Source organism: Giraffa tippelskirchi, chromosome 5, assembly GCF_054371585.1.
Source record: "Giraffa tippelskirchi isolate mGirTip1 chromosome 5, T2T-mGirTip1v1.2.pri, whole genome shotgun sequence".
NCBI lineage: Eukaryota > Metazoa > Chordata > Mammalia > Artiodactyla > Giraffidae > Giraffa > Giraffa tippelskirchi.
The window spans coordinates 8,579,306-8,599,017 of record NC_137279.1 but is presented as its reverse complement, the minus strand read 5'-3'; the positions used below and the strand labels follow the sequence as shown (position 1 = coordinate 8,599,017).

General features: G+C 36.8%; 1 protein-coding gene across 10 annotated transcripts in view; it reads right to left on the bottom strand.

Moving 5' to 3' along the window:
• Window positions 1-19,712, bottom strand: part of RCOR3 (REST corepressor 3) — a 51,705-nt gene that overhangs the window by 30,837 nt on the left and 1,156 nt on the right. For 4 of the 10 annotated variants that reach the window (XM_081489693.1, XM_081489695.1, XM_081489700.1 and 1 more), the window contains exons 3-7: window positions 10,922-10,999; window positions 8,257-8,309; window positions 6,057-6,218; window positions 4,648-4,772; window positions 3,690-3,768 (exon numbers count right to left, since the gene is read on the bottom strand). In XM_081489693.1, the coding sequence (XP_081345819.1) occupies window positions 3,690-3,768; window positions 4,648-4,772; window positions 6,057-6,218; window positions 8,257-8,309; window positions 10,922-10,999 (497 nt within the window). Of the gene's footprint in view, window positions 1-3,689; window positions 3,769-4,647; window positions 4,773-6,056; window positions 6,219-6,323; window positions 6,461-6,523; window positions 6,558-8,256; window positions 8,310-10,367; window positions 10,719-10,921; window positions 11,000-19,712 lie in introns of those variants that run through there. The other 6 variants (XM_081489702.1, XM_081489701.1, XM_081489696.1 and 3 more) reach the window with 4 other exon arrangements.

The window sequence follows — 19,712 nt, the reverse complement described above, 5'->3', positions numbered from 1 at the left end:
CAGTATTGTTCATCATAATAAGAAGCTAGAAACAATGTCCATTAATTACAGAGTAGGTAAGTGGTGGCATATGCATACAATGGATGCATACAATTTCCTTCCAGCTTCCCACTGGAAAGAAAGGAGTGGGGTGCAGTAAAGAAAACAAAGGACTTCTGTTTCTTCTTAAGCTCAGTGATGGACACACTGGTGTTTATTACTATTCTTCAAATTGTACATAGGCTACGGTATGTATACTTTCATAATTTTTAAAAGTTAAAAATAAAAACCTTTCCATATAACGTGTCATTAACTTGCAGAAGCAGCTCTGTGTTAAAGGCAATGTCACAGCATCATTCCCTGCCTGGTGCCCCTATCATCTGGGAAAGAGCAGAGAACTGAATGAAACTGCTGACACACAGTGCCAGCCCTGGACCACAACCCTGCAGCATGTTTTTAACACTTTCTAAATTTTACTCCCCTCACTGTCTTTTGCTAAGGAGATGAGATCATCCGCAAACAAAAGACCAATGTGTAAGTATCATCTCGCATGGTTGGACAAAACAGTATTCCACATACACACATTTCCTAGGTAACTAAACCCAAATCCCTAATCTCTCATGTTTGTACAGCAATTAAGAGTTTATAGTGTATATTCTTATCTGTTAAAATGTATCTGATTGAATGCCTACTATGTACCAGGCCCTGCAGTTAAGACTCATTTCTTGCTCCTTAAGAGCTTACCACTCAGGGATAGGCAGGCAGGTGAGGGGAGATCAGATGTACACAAGTACCACTCAGCTCAATGAGGACTGCAATGGATTTAAAGGAAAACAAGGAAGCAATCAATTCAACATAAGGCAAGGGGAGTTCACCGACAAGCTACATATTGCAGAGTTATGAGGAATTTGCCAGGCATATTTGGGAAGAAAGGGAATGCTAGAAAAAACAAGTCAACAAAGAGCAAAAGCCAGGGCACTAAAACACTTACCTGAAACTCTCTTAGCAATCTGAAATAACAGGGTGGGGTGGAGAATGTCTAACTAGAAAGATTGTGTTTTATCCTATAGACAAAGCCATGGAGGAACTGCAAGCAGTAAATTTGGTTTTAAAAGGCTGTCTTGGCAGCAGTGTAGAGAATGGACTTGGAAGGTGTGGTGGTAAATTAAGATAAGACAGAAAATGTCAGTAATTCAGAGAAGAGATGAGAACCTAAAAATAAGGCAGTCACCTAGAAGACCAAAGAGAAAAGAATAAAATTTACAGTTATTTGAGAGAGAGAATTAGAAACAGTAATCACACAATGAACAGAGTAATTGAGAAAGTGAAAAAGAAGTCACTAAAACTGAGACACAATGGTTAAAAGTGGCTTCCACGCCGGCTCAGCGGTAAAGAATCCGCCCGCCAATGCAAAAGACACAGGTTTGATCTCTGGGTCGAGAAGATCCCCCAGAGAAGGAAACTCTGCAGTATTCTTGCCTGGAGAATTCCATGGACAGAGGAGTCTGGCGGGCTACAGTCCTTGGGGTTGCAAAGAGTCGGGCACAACTGAGCAACTAAACAACACTAGTTAAAAAGGTAAATGGGAATCAGAGAATGGTGTTATGAAAGTCAAAACCAGATTTTCAGAACAAGGGAGGGGTCAATAACTTGAAATAATACAGGAAGCACAAGGAGAATGCACTGAGTAACCAGTTGTTGGATGTGGCAGTTAGGAAGGAGGTCACTGCTGACCTGTCAGCAGTTTGAGAGAAGTAAAGGGGCAGCAAGCTGAATGAAGCAAACTCAAAGAGTGAAGTAATGCTAAGATAGATAGTGATGCTTGTAAATGAAAGACTGGGGCATACTTCTGGGCTGCAGTGAAAAGGCTGAAAGTATGGCAAAGAAACTGATGGAAAAGGTCCTAAAGGCAATATGCAGGGACAGATAGGATCAAACTAGCAATGAAATTATACAGAACAAGGGGAGGGACCTTTCTTACTGTGAAAGAGAAGCATGCAGCACAGACTGTTCATTCAGTAATTTCATATTACTGCATTTGTGACATTTTAAAAGTCTGATCCTATCAAGCACCAGCAAGGAAGTGGGAAATGAGTACTGTGTAAAGTGCTGGGGGGTACCAGATGTTCCAGGGTTACGGAAGCCCTGACTTCAAAGAGTTCACAGCTTAACAGGCAAAAAACAATAATTTTAATATAATGTCCTAAGTGTAAATACATTCAGATAAAACTGGTAGTGTGGTAGCACAGAGGTTAGGGGAGGGGCTAGAATTTAAGGGCATTCCTGCTTGATATTTTCTCCTTGAAGTAGAAAGTGAAGTTATCTGCTGAGTTTTTAAGGGGAGAGGAGGTGGCAGGTGATGTGTAGAAAAGGATGACTGTTCAAATACTTGCTTACACAATAAATTTTATTCAAGGTTTATTATCTACTGGGTACTATAATAAGTGCTTTTATATATATTACCTAGTTGATTGTCAGAACAAACCTATTAATTTTACCAATGGAAAAAACTGAAAATTACAGGTTAAAAACTGAGAGATGCTAAGGGTTACACTGAGATTGAAAACTATTTTTTGCAAGTAGCAACAATGTACATGACTGTGTAATCTTCTCTTGTAACCCCAGACAAAGAATAGCAATTTATCCAACATTGTGGGTTTATAGGGTTAGAGAAGGAATAGCAGAAGAGTGAGAGAAACGGGGAATTAGACACCAGGAAGAGAGCAACTTAAAGAACTGGCCATTTGGTCTAAGGTTCAGGGAAACAAGGAGGCTTGGGAAAAAACGAAGGAATCAGGGAATTTGAGAACATTTAGCAGTAGTAAGAAAATCAGTAAAGTATCAAGCTGAGTAGAATTTTTCAAATTTCACTGATGAAAGACGACAAGTGCCAGAACGGGCCATGGCACTGAGTTCCTTAGGAGGAGGAATGAGGGTCATTAAATTGGATGAAGTCACATTTCTGTCTCCAATTTTCAGTGTTATTTTCACAAGCTGCCTATACATCACAAACCTTTACCCACTGACATTTGGTCTATATATTTTTTACAATTATGTAATTCCTTGCCTTAATAAATGAGCATGTATATCAATTTAAAACTTTTCAAGATTTTAAGTCATCACCACTATCATTAAATTGAGGAGTATGACTGTATTTCTAGTTGGGAATTCTTCCATCTCTTCCTTTGAGGCAGCTTTCAATTTTCACTGCTGTCAGTATATCTGGTACTAATTTCTAATTTGTTATAAAATGGAATAAACTAAATGTTTGCCAAAAAACTATTCTACACTTAATATTGTCTCATCTGAGAGTGATTTTACTTTTTTTCTATGGATTAAAGAACACGTATTGTGGGTCGTTTCCTGGGGGCTCAGTGGTCAGGGTTCCCAGTTCTCACTGCTGTGGCCCAGGTCCAATCCCTGGTCAGGGAACTGAGATCCTACAAGACGTGCAGAGTGGCCAAAAAAAAAAAGGGCATCATGGGAGGGCTTTTATACCTCTGAACGGATGAGATAATCCCCAAATTACTTAAACTACTGGCTAATTGGAGTTCTTGATGTTTTTGCTTTTCCAAAAAACTTCAATTAACATTGAAATTTACTACCTTCTAATCCATTATATAAAAATGTTTTTCTTAATATGAAGTACTACTCATTTTTTTGGAGTGAATTTATAGAACAATTACAAGCACTCTAATGATCATCATTACCTCTTTCTTGGCTTCTTTTTTGGGATCATAATCACTATCGTTTCCATCCACTGGGTGTGTTTCTTCCACGTCATCATCACTGAAAAGAAATAAAGATTAATAAATTTAACTCACTTCTTTTTATTTTATTCCAGTGTTCTTATCAAATTGCAATATACCTACCTAGTAATTTTACTAAATATTCCCCAGGAGTTATCCTTAGGAAGACAAGCTTTCATAATTTAGATTCCTTTAGTGTTTAGAAACATTTACCCTTTTAGGTATATAGAATCATTTAAGCAAACATTTCCAGCTAAAAAACAGAGACTTAATAGGAAAGATATTTAGAAAGAAATATCATTTGGGAGAAACAACATATATATTAATTTGATGTAATATTTATTATTTCAGTTCTCCAATTGGATGATAAAGACAGACAAAAACCAGAAAGCAAAACGATCTTTTATACTATCAGAAAGACACAGCTACAATAATGTGGACTTCAGTTATTCAGATAACTGTGGAAAGACCATCTTTGAGAGAATATATTTCTTTTTTTCCCCTCACTTTTTCACTGCACAGCTTGGCATGTGGGATCTTAGTTCCCCAACCATGGATCAAACCATGCTCCCTGCAGTGGAAGCACGGAGACTTAACCACTGGACCACCAGGGAAGTCCCGAATATATTTTTTTAATATAGTCTAAATATATGTACTGAATATATCAATACTAAAGGGAAGCATTTGTGATTAGTTAAATATAATTCAAATATAACTCAGCAGAAAGGTTTGCTGACTATGATAACAGTTAAAGAGTTGATGAAAGTTCTTACTATGAAAATTTCTCATCCCTCAGTTCTTCCTGTCAGAGCAGAAACAGGAACATAAGGATAAGAAGCATTTACAATGTGTTGTGATCACTGTTCTACCTTAGGAAATATAAGCAATACCTGTAACTATATAAAGGCATCCAACCTACCTGTCACCCTGATTATGTCTATTGGCTAGTTTACGAGCCTGGCGATCCATTAAGCTTGTCCTAGATCGAGTTTTTTTCCAGGAATAGTAATACTTCACAAGGCTAGCAATTGTCTTATCTGGAAGCTTGAAAAAAAAATCATGTTATTATCAGCAAGTTTTTTCATAAACTCTGATTAACAGAATGAATAATAGCTCTGATATTATTCTTTGATACTTAGCCAACAAAAGCATAGACAAACAAAATTTTCCCAGGTACCTTTATGGATTATGGAGTTAAAAAGTGCAGCTACAGTCACAGAATCCCACCATACCTATGTCACTGATATTTGTAAATAAATTTTCCTATTTATGCTGAGCAGAGAAAGGAGAGAAGGATGTCACAAAGTAATATGATGAGAATGGCCTCAGAAGTCCACAGCAAAATGGTAATATTCTACATTTGTTTTCTTAGAGAGTTACTCCACTCTTTTTTTCCTTGCTTCTGTAAACTGGATTTTTATAAACTGATTTATAATTCATATATCATAAAATTCACCAATTTAAAGTGTACAATTCAGATGTTTTTAGCTTACCCACTAAGTTGTGCAACTACCACTATTTAATTTCAGACATTTTCATAACTTCAAAAACAAACCTTCAACTTATTAACAGTCACTCCCTATTCTCCCTTTAACCCAGACCCTGGCAACTACTAATCTACTTTCTGTCTCTACATTTTGTTTTAAATCCAGGATCTAAGATGGTAAATAATGCAAACAGACTTGAACATTAAAAGGACTAAAGATCATGCACTACTTTATCATACTGACAAAGACACACTCTTCCAATTAAAAATGTTCTTTTTGATTATGGAAGACACTTAGATATATTTGCAAATATTTCTAATTTCCAAAATTCAATTTAAAAGAGTTTAATGCAGCAACTTCTCAGAGTTATACAATTTTGACTAGAAAGACAAAAAATTTAAGAACTAGAAATAAAGAGCAGTTTTTCTTCCAAAAAAAAAAAAAAGGAACAGCCCCTGAACAACGTTGAAATGGTACAGAATTTCTAACTATCAACGGTTTTCATATCCAAAGGAATATAAATTTGAAAATAAAATCCTGTTAAAAATGAAACCTTTAATAAAATTGAAATTATGATTTTTCCTTAAATGATAAACTTATTTAGTAAGTCTATTAAACATATACTTGTCATAATCTTAATTTATTACAATGAAATGGAACATAATGATCACGTATTAAAGAGTAGTTGTAGAAAATAAGACTATATGCAAATATATCTATTTCAAAATATTTTTAACAATTAGATTGGAAAACATTTTTGTATTTAATAGTTAGGAAGTGTTTAAAAACAGAATTAGGTATCACTCAGGTATGAACCACAGTAAAAGCAAAATTACCATACCATTTGCTGAATCCTGTGAAAGCTCTTCCCATGAAAACTAAAGGCTTGTTCAAATAGGACTTTATCTTCCACTGTCCACTCATCCGGAAAGGGAGTGAAATTAGGGAGATCAGCAAGGGACTTCTCAATGTTATGTTTATGCCAGAACAACATGCCAAGTGCCTTTGAAGAGAAATCATTCCCCTTTGGTTTTAATGGACTTATGTTCCATCACACTTGAGAGAGTTAAACACAAATCAGGTTAAAGTCTTAAGCCTATGACATCACCTGAAGATACATTCAGTTTGGGGCTTTTAATCAGGGTGCCCAGGTAACAGAGCTCAGTTCTTTCTTTCAAATCAGGGCCTCAGAATAGTAAATGTTCTTACATACCACATCTGCTGTAGAATCTAGGAAAAAGTGAGCTGACGAGAGTGGCTATAATTACTAAAGCAGGTCTGTAGGCTCATATCAAGACTTTCACTCACATTTATTCATTTGTCAAGTGTAGGGAAAAATATGCTAAAAGGAAAAATAACCTGTAAGTCAATACTTGAATGAAACTATCAATTATAACATAAAACTAGAAGTGCTCAGACAAGACTCAGTAGAGAAGTATTTATGTTTTAACCTGTTAGAAGTATCCTGGGCTAAACACTTCTAAGAAGTATGAGTACCTCAAATGCAACTTTAACACTATTTTACCACATATATTTCTAAAGTTCTTTATTATCATGATGTACGCAAAGAATTACTATAAGGCATATTAATAATTTCAATGACTTTATTACCAAATCATACGAAAACCTGAAATGGATAATTTCTGACAATTCAATAACTTTCCCTTCTATTGTAAGAGGTACACCTTTATCTTTACTGTAAGGTACCGAGTATCATTTAGGGGATAAAGGTTTATTTTTTAAGAGGAGAGATAGCAACTTTTTAAACAGCATTTATTTCTCACTTTGGTACTCTGGTAGTACTCCTTGAAAATGAACATGAAAATGAACATATATACAGTCACATTTCAAAGAATTAATCTTATCAAATAGTAAAAAGAACGTCAAGGCTTAAAAACAAAATACATAATCAAAGTCTTCAAAATCCATAGAAAAGTTAACTATATTTAGATTAACATCTCAATTTCACCAAAATGATTTTCAATAATTTAACCATGTTACTAACTATAAAATTAGCCCTTAATAATGCAGGTAACAGAAAGCTCACTTATTTTACTATTAATTCTGACAGAGGTTGATTTTACACTTAGTTGAAATGAAATTTAAGAATGTCCATCTTACTCTCACTTCTCCATGTTCTGCACCCCCATTTTACTGGGGATGATGGACCATACATCATACATGCGTGTGTGCACGCTCAGTTGCTCAGTCTTGTTTGCGACCCCATGGACTGTAGCCTGGCAGGCGCCTCTGTCCGTGGAATCTTCCGGGCAAGGATACTGGAGTGGGTTGCCATTTCCTCCTCTAGGGGATCTTCCTGACCCAGGGATCGAACCTGTGTCTCTTGCACTGGCAGGTGGATTCTTTACCACTGTACCACCTGGGAAGTCCCATACTACATATAACTCCTTTTAAAGTTATCTAATTTTTTTTAAAGCCCTTTGTGAATTATTCCCTTCAAAATTTAAAAACCTTAAGTATTTCTTTAAATAAAAAGTTTAGTTTCTCAGTCTTTTAGGTTAAAAAGTCAGAGAATTACCTCTACTTAAAAAAATTTTCCCTTTTGGTAAGTATTTGCTAGAGTAATCCTTAAGGTTTTCAGATCTTTAAGAACTCAAAAAAAAAACCAAAAACAAAAACCCAGAGGTATTGAGAGACAAATGTTCAAGCCCTTGAGATAAATAATATTTATAAAAGCAAATGAAAGGTCAGACTTTTGTTACAACCTCCCAGGTAGCTCAAACAGTAAAGAAACTGCCCGCAAGTTGGGAGACTTGCGTTCAATCCCTGGGTTGGAAAGATCCCCTGGAGAAGGAAATGGCAACCCACTCCTGCCTGGAGAATCCCACAGACAGAGAAGCCTGATGGGCTACAGTCCATGGGGTCGAAAGGAGTCGGACACAACTGAGCAACTAACACTTTCACTTTCATCAAGTTGGCTGAACTTAAGCACTTTCTTAAGACAGAAATTATCATGAGATGTTCTTTGGATTTGATAATTACTGAGGCAAACCTTAATATTAAAATGTTTCTCTACATACCTGTTCCACATTGTAGCCATGTTTCTCCTTTGCAATTGCAATATATTCATCCACTGTAATGAAACAGTGTTATATAATTAATTATTCTCATTTACTTCATCTGCCCAGGTTGACTTTGCTTTTTTAACAAAGCAAAATTTAAAAACAATTATACTCTAGGGATAAAAAAAGCCAAAGTCATTTTCCATAAAACATTATAAAAAAGACCTTCACTTCTACATACAGGATCAGAAGCTCACTTGGTTTAAAATTTTACTTAGTATGCCTTATCTCCACAACCATACAGCATGTACTTATTAAATTCACTGACATGGCTAATCATTTTTGTATTAAAAAAAGACCAATCTGTGGTCAGCCAACAGAGCCTAATTATAGTGTAAAATATTAGGTCGCTTCTATTGCAATATTTATTTAAGGAGACTTAGCTATTTAAGACCTCATCTCATGTTTAGAGTTTTCCCAAAGATTTTACCTTCCCATATCTGATTACAGTATAAAGGATGGTTTATCTATCATTTTGTCAGTATACTAACAATTTAAACATGCTTCAGTATGCCTAAAATTTTCAGCTCCTCCTGCTAGCTATACAAAAGGTACTATATATTCCATTTTCTTTCATCCTCAATTATTATAATCAAGCAAATAGAGTTGTTTAAATAAGCACAGCTTCTATGATGACATATATATACAGGCTATTTCAAGGCCTTATTGCTGAGAAATCTGCATTTCACATTCAGGGCTCATTTTTATGTAAAGTCCTTCTTAATCCTATACAATATAAATAAATAAATTCTTTAAGCACATTTTTGAGAAGCAGTGGTTAAGAATTCTGATCTGAGAATAGCTAGCTAGTCTACCAAGACCTGATTTCCAGCCCTGTCACTTGTTTTAGGACTTTAAGCAATTAACTTGACCTTTTTGAACCTTAGTTTCTTCACTATAAATAGTGATAAAAATAGTACTATTTTCAGTACTATTCCTCCTAGGATTAAATGAGCTAATATATGTTAAGTGCTTGAAGCAGCATCTGGCCCATTTTAAGTACTTTCTTAAGTACTTTCTAAGAGTTTGCTGTTATTAATAGTACAGCACAGTTTAATATATAAATATGCTATTATTAACAATAATGCTGTTAAATTAACAACTAGTTTTTATGGATGTTACTATATCTCCCTAAGATTGCAAGCTTTGGAGAAAGTCCGAATACTATTTTCTATTTAGAACTCACAGTATTTAAACACATGACAGGTCTACATACATGCTGATTAACAAAAATGTCTTGTAGTCCTATAAATAGAAGGCTAAATAAAACCAATCAACCTGTGGTTCTCAACCTTGGCTATGCATTAGGATCAGCAGAGGAGCTCTAAAATAGCAAGTCCTGGCTCCACCCCCTAAACTTTCTGATTTAATTAGTTTGAGGTGGAGGCCAGACATCAATAGAAGTTTTTTTTTAAGTTCCCCTAAGCAAGTCCAAAGCACAGCCAGTGATGAAAACCACTGCCCTAGACCTTCACTGGGATATTCCACATGGACACACCACTGCCAGGACATGTTGGCTTTCTGAATTTTGTTTTCCACTTTGCTAAGAAATACACCATTATATAAAATAGTGCTAAAAAGGCAAAAGCCAATGACACTCTGATGCTCAGTTTATCAATGAAAGCATCTGCCTATAAGGAAGACTAAACTGAAAAAACCTGACAATCTCTTTCAGGTTCCTCAGTACACAAAATGTACAATTTTGTGTTTTCAGTTAAAAATACCTCAAGGGCATATAATTCCTAGATTACCAGCTAGACTTTTTGCTGGTATTCTGAAGCTTGTAAATAGGAAGAATTATCAGGTATGCAAAATAACACTCAGTTTTCAATTTTTAGTTCTCTTACTGCATTAATAAGTATGACTAGACATACTGTACACATGATATATATGACATTGTTAATTTTCATGGGACTAAATAAACCAGCATGGGATATCTTTTGAGATTTGGTAAATATTTTAAAAAGACAAACTTATTTTACAGCTGCTAAAATAGCTGTTCAGTGGTTTTTGTTTTAATAAATCAAATGATAATTGAGTGGAGGGGTGGGGATCTTAAGTTTTGTTACCTGCACGTTTCCTATATCTGATGTGCCGCAAAGGATCAGGTCCGCTACATCACATTGAAGTCTAAAGCCACACCATGATTCAAGAAGTGCATGGTCAATGATCCAGAAGGTCTCCGTCCAGAAATGGAGAGCACAAAGATGACCTGATTGATGGCTGCTGAAGTCAGTTCTTTCCCCTTTCCTCTTTAAAATGGTAATGATAGTGGGCTCTTGGAAGTTGAAAGGCATTTCTTTACAGCTTCGTATACTGAGGAATAGCCTGTGCAGATGTCTACATAGTAACTCCCTCCCCTGCTTCAGGATTTAAGCAGCAATGCCATCAGATCCTAGGTTTTTTCAGTCTTCCTGGGCCTGACACAAATTGGAATGATCAACCCACTATCTTTCAAAAGGAAAAACATTCTAACATAGCAAGCTCCACCAAAAAAACAATATAAAACAAAGGCAAACTATTTTTCATGAGATCTAAGAGATCCAAAAACAAATAAAAGTTGCATTCTGAATTGGCTGATTGATTCCCTACTTACATAGACATTCAGTTTCAGAAAACTTACATTTGGCATCTGGGATACTGTGATATGGAGACCACACAAGCATTCCTCCATTGTCTTTATCTGTGTACTTTGTAGCACCTGGGGAAAGAAATTATTTTGAATATGATGAACTTTATCCACATTTAAAATAAATATAAGCAAAATAAGCTTTATTTCTATTTTAGTACAGTACCTGCAAAAGACAACAAAGAAACAAAGTACAGGAAAACAAAGAATAAAAACATATTTACACTAAATATATCATTTGTGGATATGAACAAAATTTCAGAAACACGAAGCTTACCCTCTTTAAATTAAAAAAAAAAAGACTTTATTATAAAGTACATTTTATATCCCTATTTCTCGACAGGTAATAAATCTGATTAAACCTTCTATATGTTACTTGTTGTTTAGTTACTACATCATGTCCAACTCTTTCGTGACCCCATGAATTGAAGCCCACCAGGCTTCTCTGTCCATGGGATTCTCCAGGCAAGAATATCAGAGTGGGTTGCCATTTCCTTCTCCAGATCTTCCCAACCCAGGGATCGAATCCACATCTCCTACATTCACAGGATTCTTTACCGCTGAGCCACCAGAGAAGCCTATATTACTTAGGAATTATTAAAAATTCCAAGAGAAGCCCATATCTTCCTTAGGAGTTGTTAAAAACTCTTGACTTAAAAGCACATACCTCAGGTGATAATTGTTTTGCCCCATATCTAAATGGGCCAAGATCATTATAATTTTTAAACACTTGTACCTGCTTTTTATGGTTTTTATTTAATCTTATTCCCTTGCTAGGAGTCTGCCAGTTCCTCCTTTTTAGAGTTAATTTAATTACTTCTTCTATTTACAAACATTTGTACTCTGTGTAAGGGAAAAACAAAGTCAAAACATGTAAAGTTAATAATGCTACTTCTTCTTAATGTAACCTGACAGTCTACCTTTACCTAACCCAGAAGCATACTACTGCTATTTCTAATTTGTTTGTTATAATCTAGAGAGTCGGGAAAATCAAACACTATTGAAACTGCACAAAAATTAAGAAGAGAGAGAATGAACAAAAGGACTGACACAGTTATCCCCAAGCCAAGTTCATGCCAGTAAGTTCTGTCTTTAAATACTTGGTGGTCTTTTTCTGGCTTCTTCCTAATTCTTTGGTGCATTCAAGTTAATTAAAGAATATGAGCTGTTGATTGCTGCTGCTAAGTCGCTTCAGTCGTGTCCGACTCTGTGCGACCCTACAGACGGCAGCCCACCAGGCTCCGCCATCCCTAGGATTCTCCAGGCAAGAATACTGGAGTGGGTTGCCATTTCCTTCTCCAGTGCATGAAAGGGAAAAGTTAAAGTGAAGTCGCTCAGTCGTGTCCGACTCTTAGCGACCCCATGGACTGTAGCCTACTAGGCTCCTCCGTCCATGGGATTTTCCAGGCAAGAGTACCGGAGTGGGGTGCCATTGCCTTCTCCGGTTGATAGCCACCAGTAATTAATGACTAGAATTTCAAAATTACTCACAGAAAACATTAATAGAAATCTGAAGTTAAACTGTAATCATTTATGAAGTTATAAATAATAAATTCAGAATAAAAACCATTCATTTCCAAGAGTAAATGTAATACTATACTCCCAACTAGAGACTTCATCTATCAAGCAATAATTTAATATCATTCAGTGGTTCTCTATTTTGGAGAATGATACACTGTTAGTGCACTATGAAGCTAAAAACTGTTAAGCTATGTAAGTTAACTATAAAGAAAAATTAGGGATGGAGAAAAAAGAAATGAGAGAATACTGTGAAGTATTAAAAAACCACAATTACAATATAAACCTAAAAGAAAACCTACTGCATTTTGTCATAAGTATCTTTAATGAAGGATGAAAAAAGGAATTGAGAATTTAAGATAATCAAGTTTGAAGAATATTATCTAAAATTTATATTCACTGAAAATAAATCTTAAGTTATCTTTTTTAAACTTCAATATTAAGATATGTATTTAATTTTTAGCCACATAAAACAAAAACACAAAAGTAGAATAGTTAAACTACTCAGTAGAAATGGAAATAGACAACTTATCTAAGTTGGTCAGAAGTCTTTATTTAATAAAATCTTATTGCTATTTCTGGGCTTCCCTGGTGGCTCAGCTGGTAAAGAATCTGCCTGCAATGCAGGACACCTGGGTTTGATCCCTGGGTTGGGAAGATCTCCTGGAGAAGGAAATGACAACCCATTTCAGTATTCTTGCCTGGAGAATTCCATGGACAAAAGAGCCTGGCAGACTAGAGTCCATGGGGTCACAAAGAGTTGGACATGACTGAGCAACTAACACTTACTGCTATTTCTAGTGAGGATCCTAAACTTCAATCCTTTAACATGGGACTGATTCTTTTTCACAATGGATTGTGATGCTAATTTAAATACCACTTAATAGAATATGGACTGCAACAAAGAAAGATTTCCATTGAGTCTTGAGTCTAACCAGCATACATGCTTAATATTTAGACATATTTCCTTGCATCTGATCCTTGTATTACAAAAAGGTTGAATTAAAATATTTTCATTAAATATCTCTTCTTAAACTGATATAAACTATTCTTTGTACTCTTGCTCATAAAGAACAGTTAAGTTTCCTCATAAATTCTTATCACTGTAATTAAGAGCCAGATCTTTTGACAGAAACTGGCATCCAAACTGTGGGGACTAATAGCTCTTCTAATGTGTGTGTATGGTGTGTGCGTGTGTGTGCAGCAATCACGTCTGGTGGCAGAGTGTGTGTGTGGCAATCGCGTCTGGTGGCAGAGAACCGTTACTTAGGCATTTCATAATGTTTTTGCCCTAGCTCTTGAACTGGACGCCACCATTTGCAATCATATATGTGTCCAAGTAGGACCAAAAGATGACTGATGTCTTAGGAAACCAGAGCTATTTCAGCACAATCGTTAACAGAGTCATCACTGTAGAGCCAAACTCCAGGTTTGAATCTCAGCTCTGCCACTTCCACTTTGACACCTTGAACAAGTTTACTTAACTGTCTGTGCCTCAGTTTAACCTAGCTTTAAAAATAGGGATGAGAGTACCTTCTTCACAGAGTAGTTAAAAAATGAAGTGAATTCATATGTGTAAAGGACTTGGCATATGGTAAGCACTACCTAAGACTTATTATGATTACTACTATATACTTACTGAAGACAGTTCTTTAAGTTCCATTCTTAGTCTACGCTGGAAAAGCTTCTTATCAATCAAAAATATAAATGAATAAAATCTCACAGGGCTCTAACTCAAACAACTGATGACCTCTCTTACCAACCCTCTGAAAATGAGACTGAATAGCTAAAATGACTTATTTTGTTTTACTGACAACTCAGCCTGATTCCTCTCCTATAAAGAGTAACAGAAAGTAACCTGCATGATTAAAAACAATTTACCTCTCAGGATGACTTGCATTCAGTAAAGCTTTACTCTTTTCTTCATTAAAGTTGAAGTAAACCAAAATATTTAAAGGACATAAACCAAATGTGTATTTTGCTTTTACCTGTAAAAATGTTTGATTATACCTCAAGGGCCAACAAAGGTCTAGTCAAAGCTATGGTTTTTCCAGTAGTCATGGATGGATGTGAGAGTTGGAGTATAAAGAAAGCTGAGCACAGAAGAATTGATGCTTTTGAACTGTGGTGTTAGGAGAAGACTCTTTAGAGTCCCTTGGACTCCAAGGAGATCCAACCAGTCCATCCTAAAGGAAATCAGTCCTGAATATTCATTGGAAGGACTGATGCTGAAGCTCCAATACTTTGGCCACCTGATGCGAATAACTGACTTATTGGAAAAGACCCTGATGCTGGGAAAGACTGAAGGCAGGAGGAGAAGAGGACGACAGAGGATGAGATGGTTGGATGGCATCACCGACTCTATGGACATGAGTCTGAGTAAGCTCCGGGAGTTGGTGATGACAGGGAAGCCTGAAGTGCTGCAGTCCATGGGGTTGCCACAACTGAGTGACTGAATAACCAAAGAAGTTCAATCCTCCTGAAATCCTTCAGAGCCTCTTAACTACAGTTGGTAAAGTACATGTATGAGACCAGTTTGGGGAAAACTAACAACAAAAAAACATTTTGATCAACAAAAAAACATTTTGATCAACAAAAAAACATTTTGATTAGGATTTCTATACCAATGGCAAGTTTCAAAGAAAGTACAGAAATATAAATCTATTTATTTTCAGATTTCCTTTAAGACAGTCAAACTAAGGATTTTGATGGAAATCATGGAACAAATATTCCATATAAAGAACTTAAATACTGAGATCAGTAAGACACTCCAATTTTTTTAAAATTCTATTTATAGACTAGGCTCTGAACTATATATACTTAATTCATCGATTTCAAACTGAGGTAAACAACTTTCCAAGGGATACACAAGCAAGAATAAATTTTCTGAGAACTAATTTTCAGAACATCAACTTCCCTGTTTTCTTTTCCAAGACAATCTGCCTGACAAGTCATCTGCAGTCTAAGCTATACACTTAAGCTACTTCTGACCTTCTTCTTCACAAATGTCCTTTCCTCATTCAAAAATGAAAAAGAAAAAAAGGCAGGTCTCTCACACAACACAATCTTACAAGAGTACACTGCCTAAAATTTAAAAACCACTATGATGCCAAACAAACATCAGTAAAGCTCTCCTTTACTCAAGGTACCATGACTATTACAATCTTAATTAATTATGCATTAATTGTAATAACTCCAGACAGAAGAATTAAACATTTAGAACCTCATGTTCACAAGAGTACATATTATGATAGTACAGAAACTGGACAGGTGATCAATAAAACTTCCAAGAACAAAAATGTTTTATAAAATTCTGTGAGGAAAATGCATGGAAATTACAAAAATTTATACATTTTATAAAACAGATACTACCGCATTACTATGGTATTTACATTTAATTGGATGTGTTTAAAATAAGTTTGTAACAATTCTATTTCAAAATGTTACCATTTTCAATACACTGGAAATTGTATCTTTCAACTAATAAACTCAATGACAAATAACAGATGTCAACTCAAAAATATGTGAATCTGTTTTTCAAATTTCTTTTATGAGCATGCAACAAAATATTTTGAAGGCCACTGCCTTATATACACTCAGTTCAGGTCAGCTGTGTCCGACTCTTTGCAACCCCATGGACTGCAGCACGACAGGCTTACCTGTCCATCAACAAATCCACTCAAATTCATGTCCATCAAGTTGGTGATATACACTAATTTTTACTTAATCTTATCACAGTTAACATTATCTCCCTTTTACAAATAAGAAAGCTAAGGCCTGGACACATTCAGTTCATCCAAGGTCACAATGCCACAGTGGCTAAAAGGCATATGATAAGAGGTAAGACTCGTAATCACCACACAAAACTGCTCCTCAGGACGTTAAGTATAGTCAGAAGGCACTAAAGAAAACTTGGGGTGGCCTCGCAAAGAATCAAGAGGAAAAGAGCCACAAAAAAAGAATCAAAAATCTGCTTAGTAAATGTTCATAAAGGCATTATTAGCAACGGTCCGTTAACTAACATAAACTGTTTCTAACCTCCTAACACCAGTAATTCCAATTTAAGTCTCAGTTCACTCATGTTTTCTAAAACACTCATTTTAGTGATTCTTTCTGTGCTTAATTTCTATCATCATATCATCTCCTCCAGTAAAAACATCCTCCATGAAAAATATCTTCTTTTAATTTTCCTACATTCTGATCATAATAATCTTGATACTTAAGAAATTTTTCTTCCAAATGACTTGGATGGCTATGGGTGAACAATCATGAAGATAGACTGAGTGGTTTATAAGACTAAAGACAATAGTATGAAAAAGAGAAAAGGAAAGGAGCTGACCATTTCTCAACTTCTATCATTAATTAATAAACATCTTTTCTTTTTCCTTCTCTTCCAAAGAAATACGTTGAAGTTATGACTCAATGGTATTGAATTGATATGGAGTAAAAACTTCACACAACAGCACAACACTTAGAATAAGACAGAGCAATGTACTATGTTGAACGGCACAGAGACTCAAAATTTCCTTGTAAAAAGTGTCTAATAATGATAGTCCACATTTGCTTGACAAAATTTGTCTATTACTACAGAAAAGCCCACCTAAGTTTAGATGATAACTGGTTTTAGTTGTGCCCTTGGGTTCAATATTCTGCAGATTATTGAGGATAAAATGAATATAAGCATACCTCATTTTACTGTGCTTCACAGCTATTTTGAATTTTTTTTTTTACAAATTGAAGGTTTACAGCAAGCCTGTGTCAATCAAGTTTATCAGCACCATTTTCCAATAGCATTTGCTCATTTCTTGTCTGTGTCACATTTTGGTAATTTTTACAATATTTCAAACTTTTTCATTATTATTATACTGTTATGATGATCTGTGATCTTGGATGTTATTACTGCAAAAAACTACAACTCTCTGGAAGCTCAAATGATGGCTAGCATATTTTAGCAATAAAGCATTTCTTAATTAAGGTATGCACATTGCATTTCTGGACCTAATGCCATTGTACACTTCTATATGCACTGGGAAAACAAAAAATTCATGTAACTTGCTTTATTGTGAATTTGCTTTATTGCAGTAGTCTAGAATCAAACTGGAGAAGGAAATGGCAACCCACTCCAGTGTTCTTGCCTGGAGAATCCCAGGGACGGCGGAGCCTGGTGGGCTGCCGTCTATGGGGTTGCACAGTCGGACACAACTGAAGCGACTTAGCAGCAGCAGAATCAAACTCACAACTATCTCTGAGTCATGTCTGTAGGTGAATTTAAAGAATATGACATCTGTCCTTATTCTAATAAAAAGCATCAATGGTAGTCTGAGTAAATTCAATGAAAATGTAACTTTAAAAATTGCAATATTTGTGATTTTTCCCTCAAATATTCTACTTAGGCAAAATATGCAAAAATATGATGATCAAGGAAACTGGGTAATACAAATAGTGGCCATGTGAAACCACATAAAAAGTACTCTGCACTTTAAATGAGCTATTTTTCTAACTTTGAAATTGGCTCTAGTATTCCTTTGCTTGAAATCTGTTCCCAAAATTGCTACAGGCATCAGGTCATGGCATGCACACATCTGTTTCAGCATGAAGTCCAGCTCTTTAACACAAGACCCCTCATCAACTTGTGCCTATTTGTTGTTTATGAAATATTAACCTACCTAATGGGGCAAAAAGCCATGTTTATTATGCTGCTGAGTTCTAACTGGGACATAAGTTTATCAATTCCTAAAAAAGCGGTAAGCCAAGAAAAGTCCCAAATCAGAAAGATATAAAGATATGCAGAATCATTCCTCACCATTATGAGGAATGATAATTTAACCTCCAAAGAGCAACTGGCGTCTGCCCACTCATATAACCTTAGCAAGAATTCCCTATTTTTATTTCCATTTTACAGCTAGGGAAACTAAGGCTTAGGGAGGGCCAGAGACTTGCTCAGGGCACAAAAATAAGCCCTGAGTGATTAATTCAGTCTGTCTTAAGCCAGGGCAAGCTTCCAAATGTCAAGCTAAAACCTGAGGCAGCACAGTCAAGTGGAAGTGCTATTCACCTACTAGCTACATTAATAAAGAAAATCTGTTTCACAACATTTAAAATTATTTGAAGCCCTCCAGCACACACACTGATAGCTTTTGAATAAAATTTATTAAGTCATGTCATTTAGAAGGCAACTCTGACCTAGTAAGCACTCTTGTATCATTGTTTTTACCTACTGAAAAATAGCCTGCACTGACAATCCTTCTATTTTACCCTTTCATTATTTTACCCTTTCCTTCAGGACTAGAAGAGGTGCCTAAACCCTCAACATCTTTAAACGGTTGGTAAACACCACTGTGCATCGCAGCAACGGGTAGAAGGACAACACCCATGGATAAGCTGTAAGCCAAGAAACATGCTCTCTTCCCTAAGAAAATACAAGCCCCATTAATACCTAATACAGAATTCAAGAGTTCTACACAGACACGACATTACTCTAAGTGGGCAATGGGCACGAAAGTGACCAAGTGCAAGGAGTGTGTGTGCGGGAGGTGGGGGGGTGAGGGTGGAACAAAACCCTTCCAAGTCTGCCCAAAGCCTGAACTGAAGAGGGTCTGGGGTGGGGTGGGGTGGGGAGGAGGAAGGAGGAGACACGCTCCACTCCGAGAGGCTCCAACAAGGGCGCCTCCATATGCGGAACTCTCGCCCAATCCCCGTCCAGGTTGAGATCCCGTGACCGCCAGGGAGCCTGTTTGGAGAAAAGTAGACAGGGAGCCCGCAAGCCGGGCTGGCAGAGGACGCTGGAACCTGGCTGCTCGGGGAGAAAATGTCTCCTTGGCAGCTGCGGTCACTTGTCCTGTGGTCTCACTTCCCCGGGGCTGGCTCTGGAGCGAGGTGTGCCTCTGGCTTCTCCCCACCCCCTTCCCCCAATCCCTTTCGCTCCGCGGCTCCTACTCCGCAAAGCGGTCGCCACCAAAGCTACACCACCTAGCCAAAAAAGAAAGAAAAAAATAAAAAAGAAAGAAAATCCAGTGTGTGTGCGCGCGGGTCAGGCAGGGCTCGCCCTCAGCTTCGGGCGGTGACAGCCGCCCGGGGATCGCCGCCAGGGCGGAGCGCGGCCCTGGGCTCCCGGGGGCTGGGTCGGGTGGCCACTGACATCTGCACGGTTCTTCCACGCACACCCTCTCCTCCAGCTCTGGGGCCCGCAGCCGCTCCACCCCCGGCCTCCGACCCCCCGATTCCGCCGAGGGCCGTCTCCCTCCGCTCACTCCGGGATCAAGGAGGG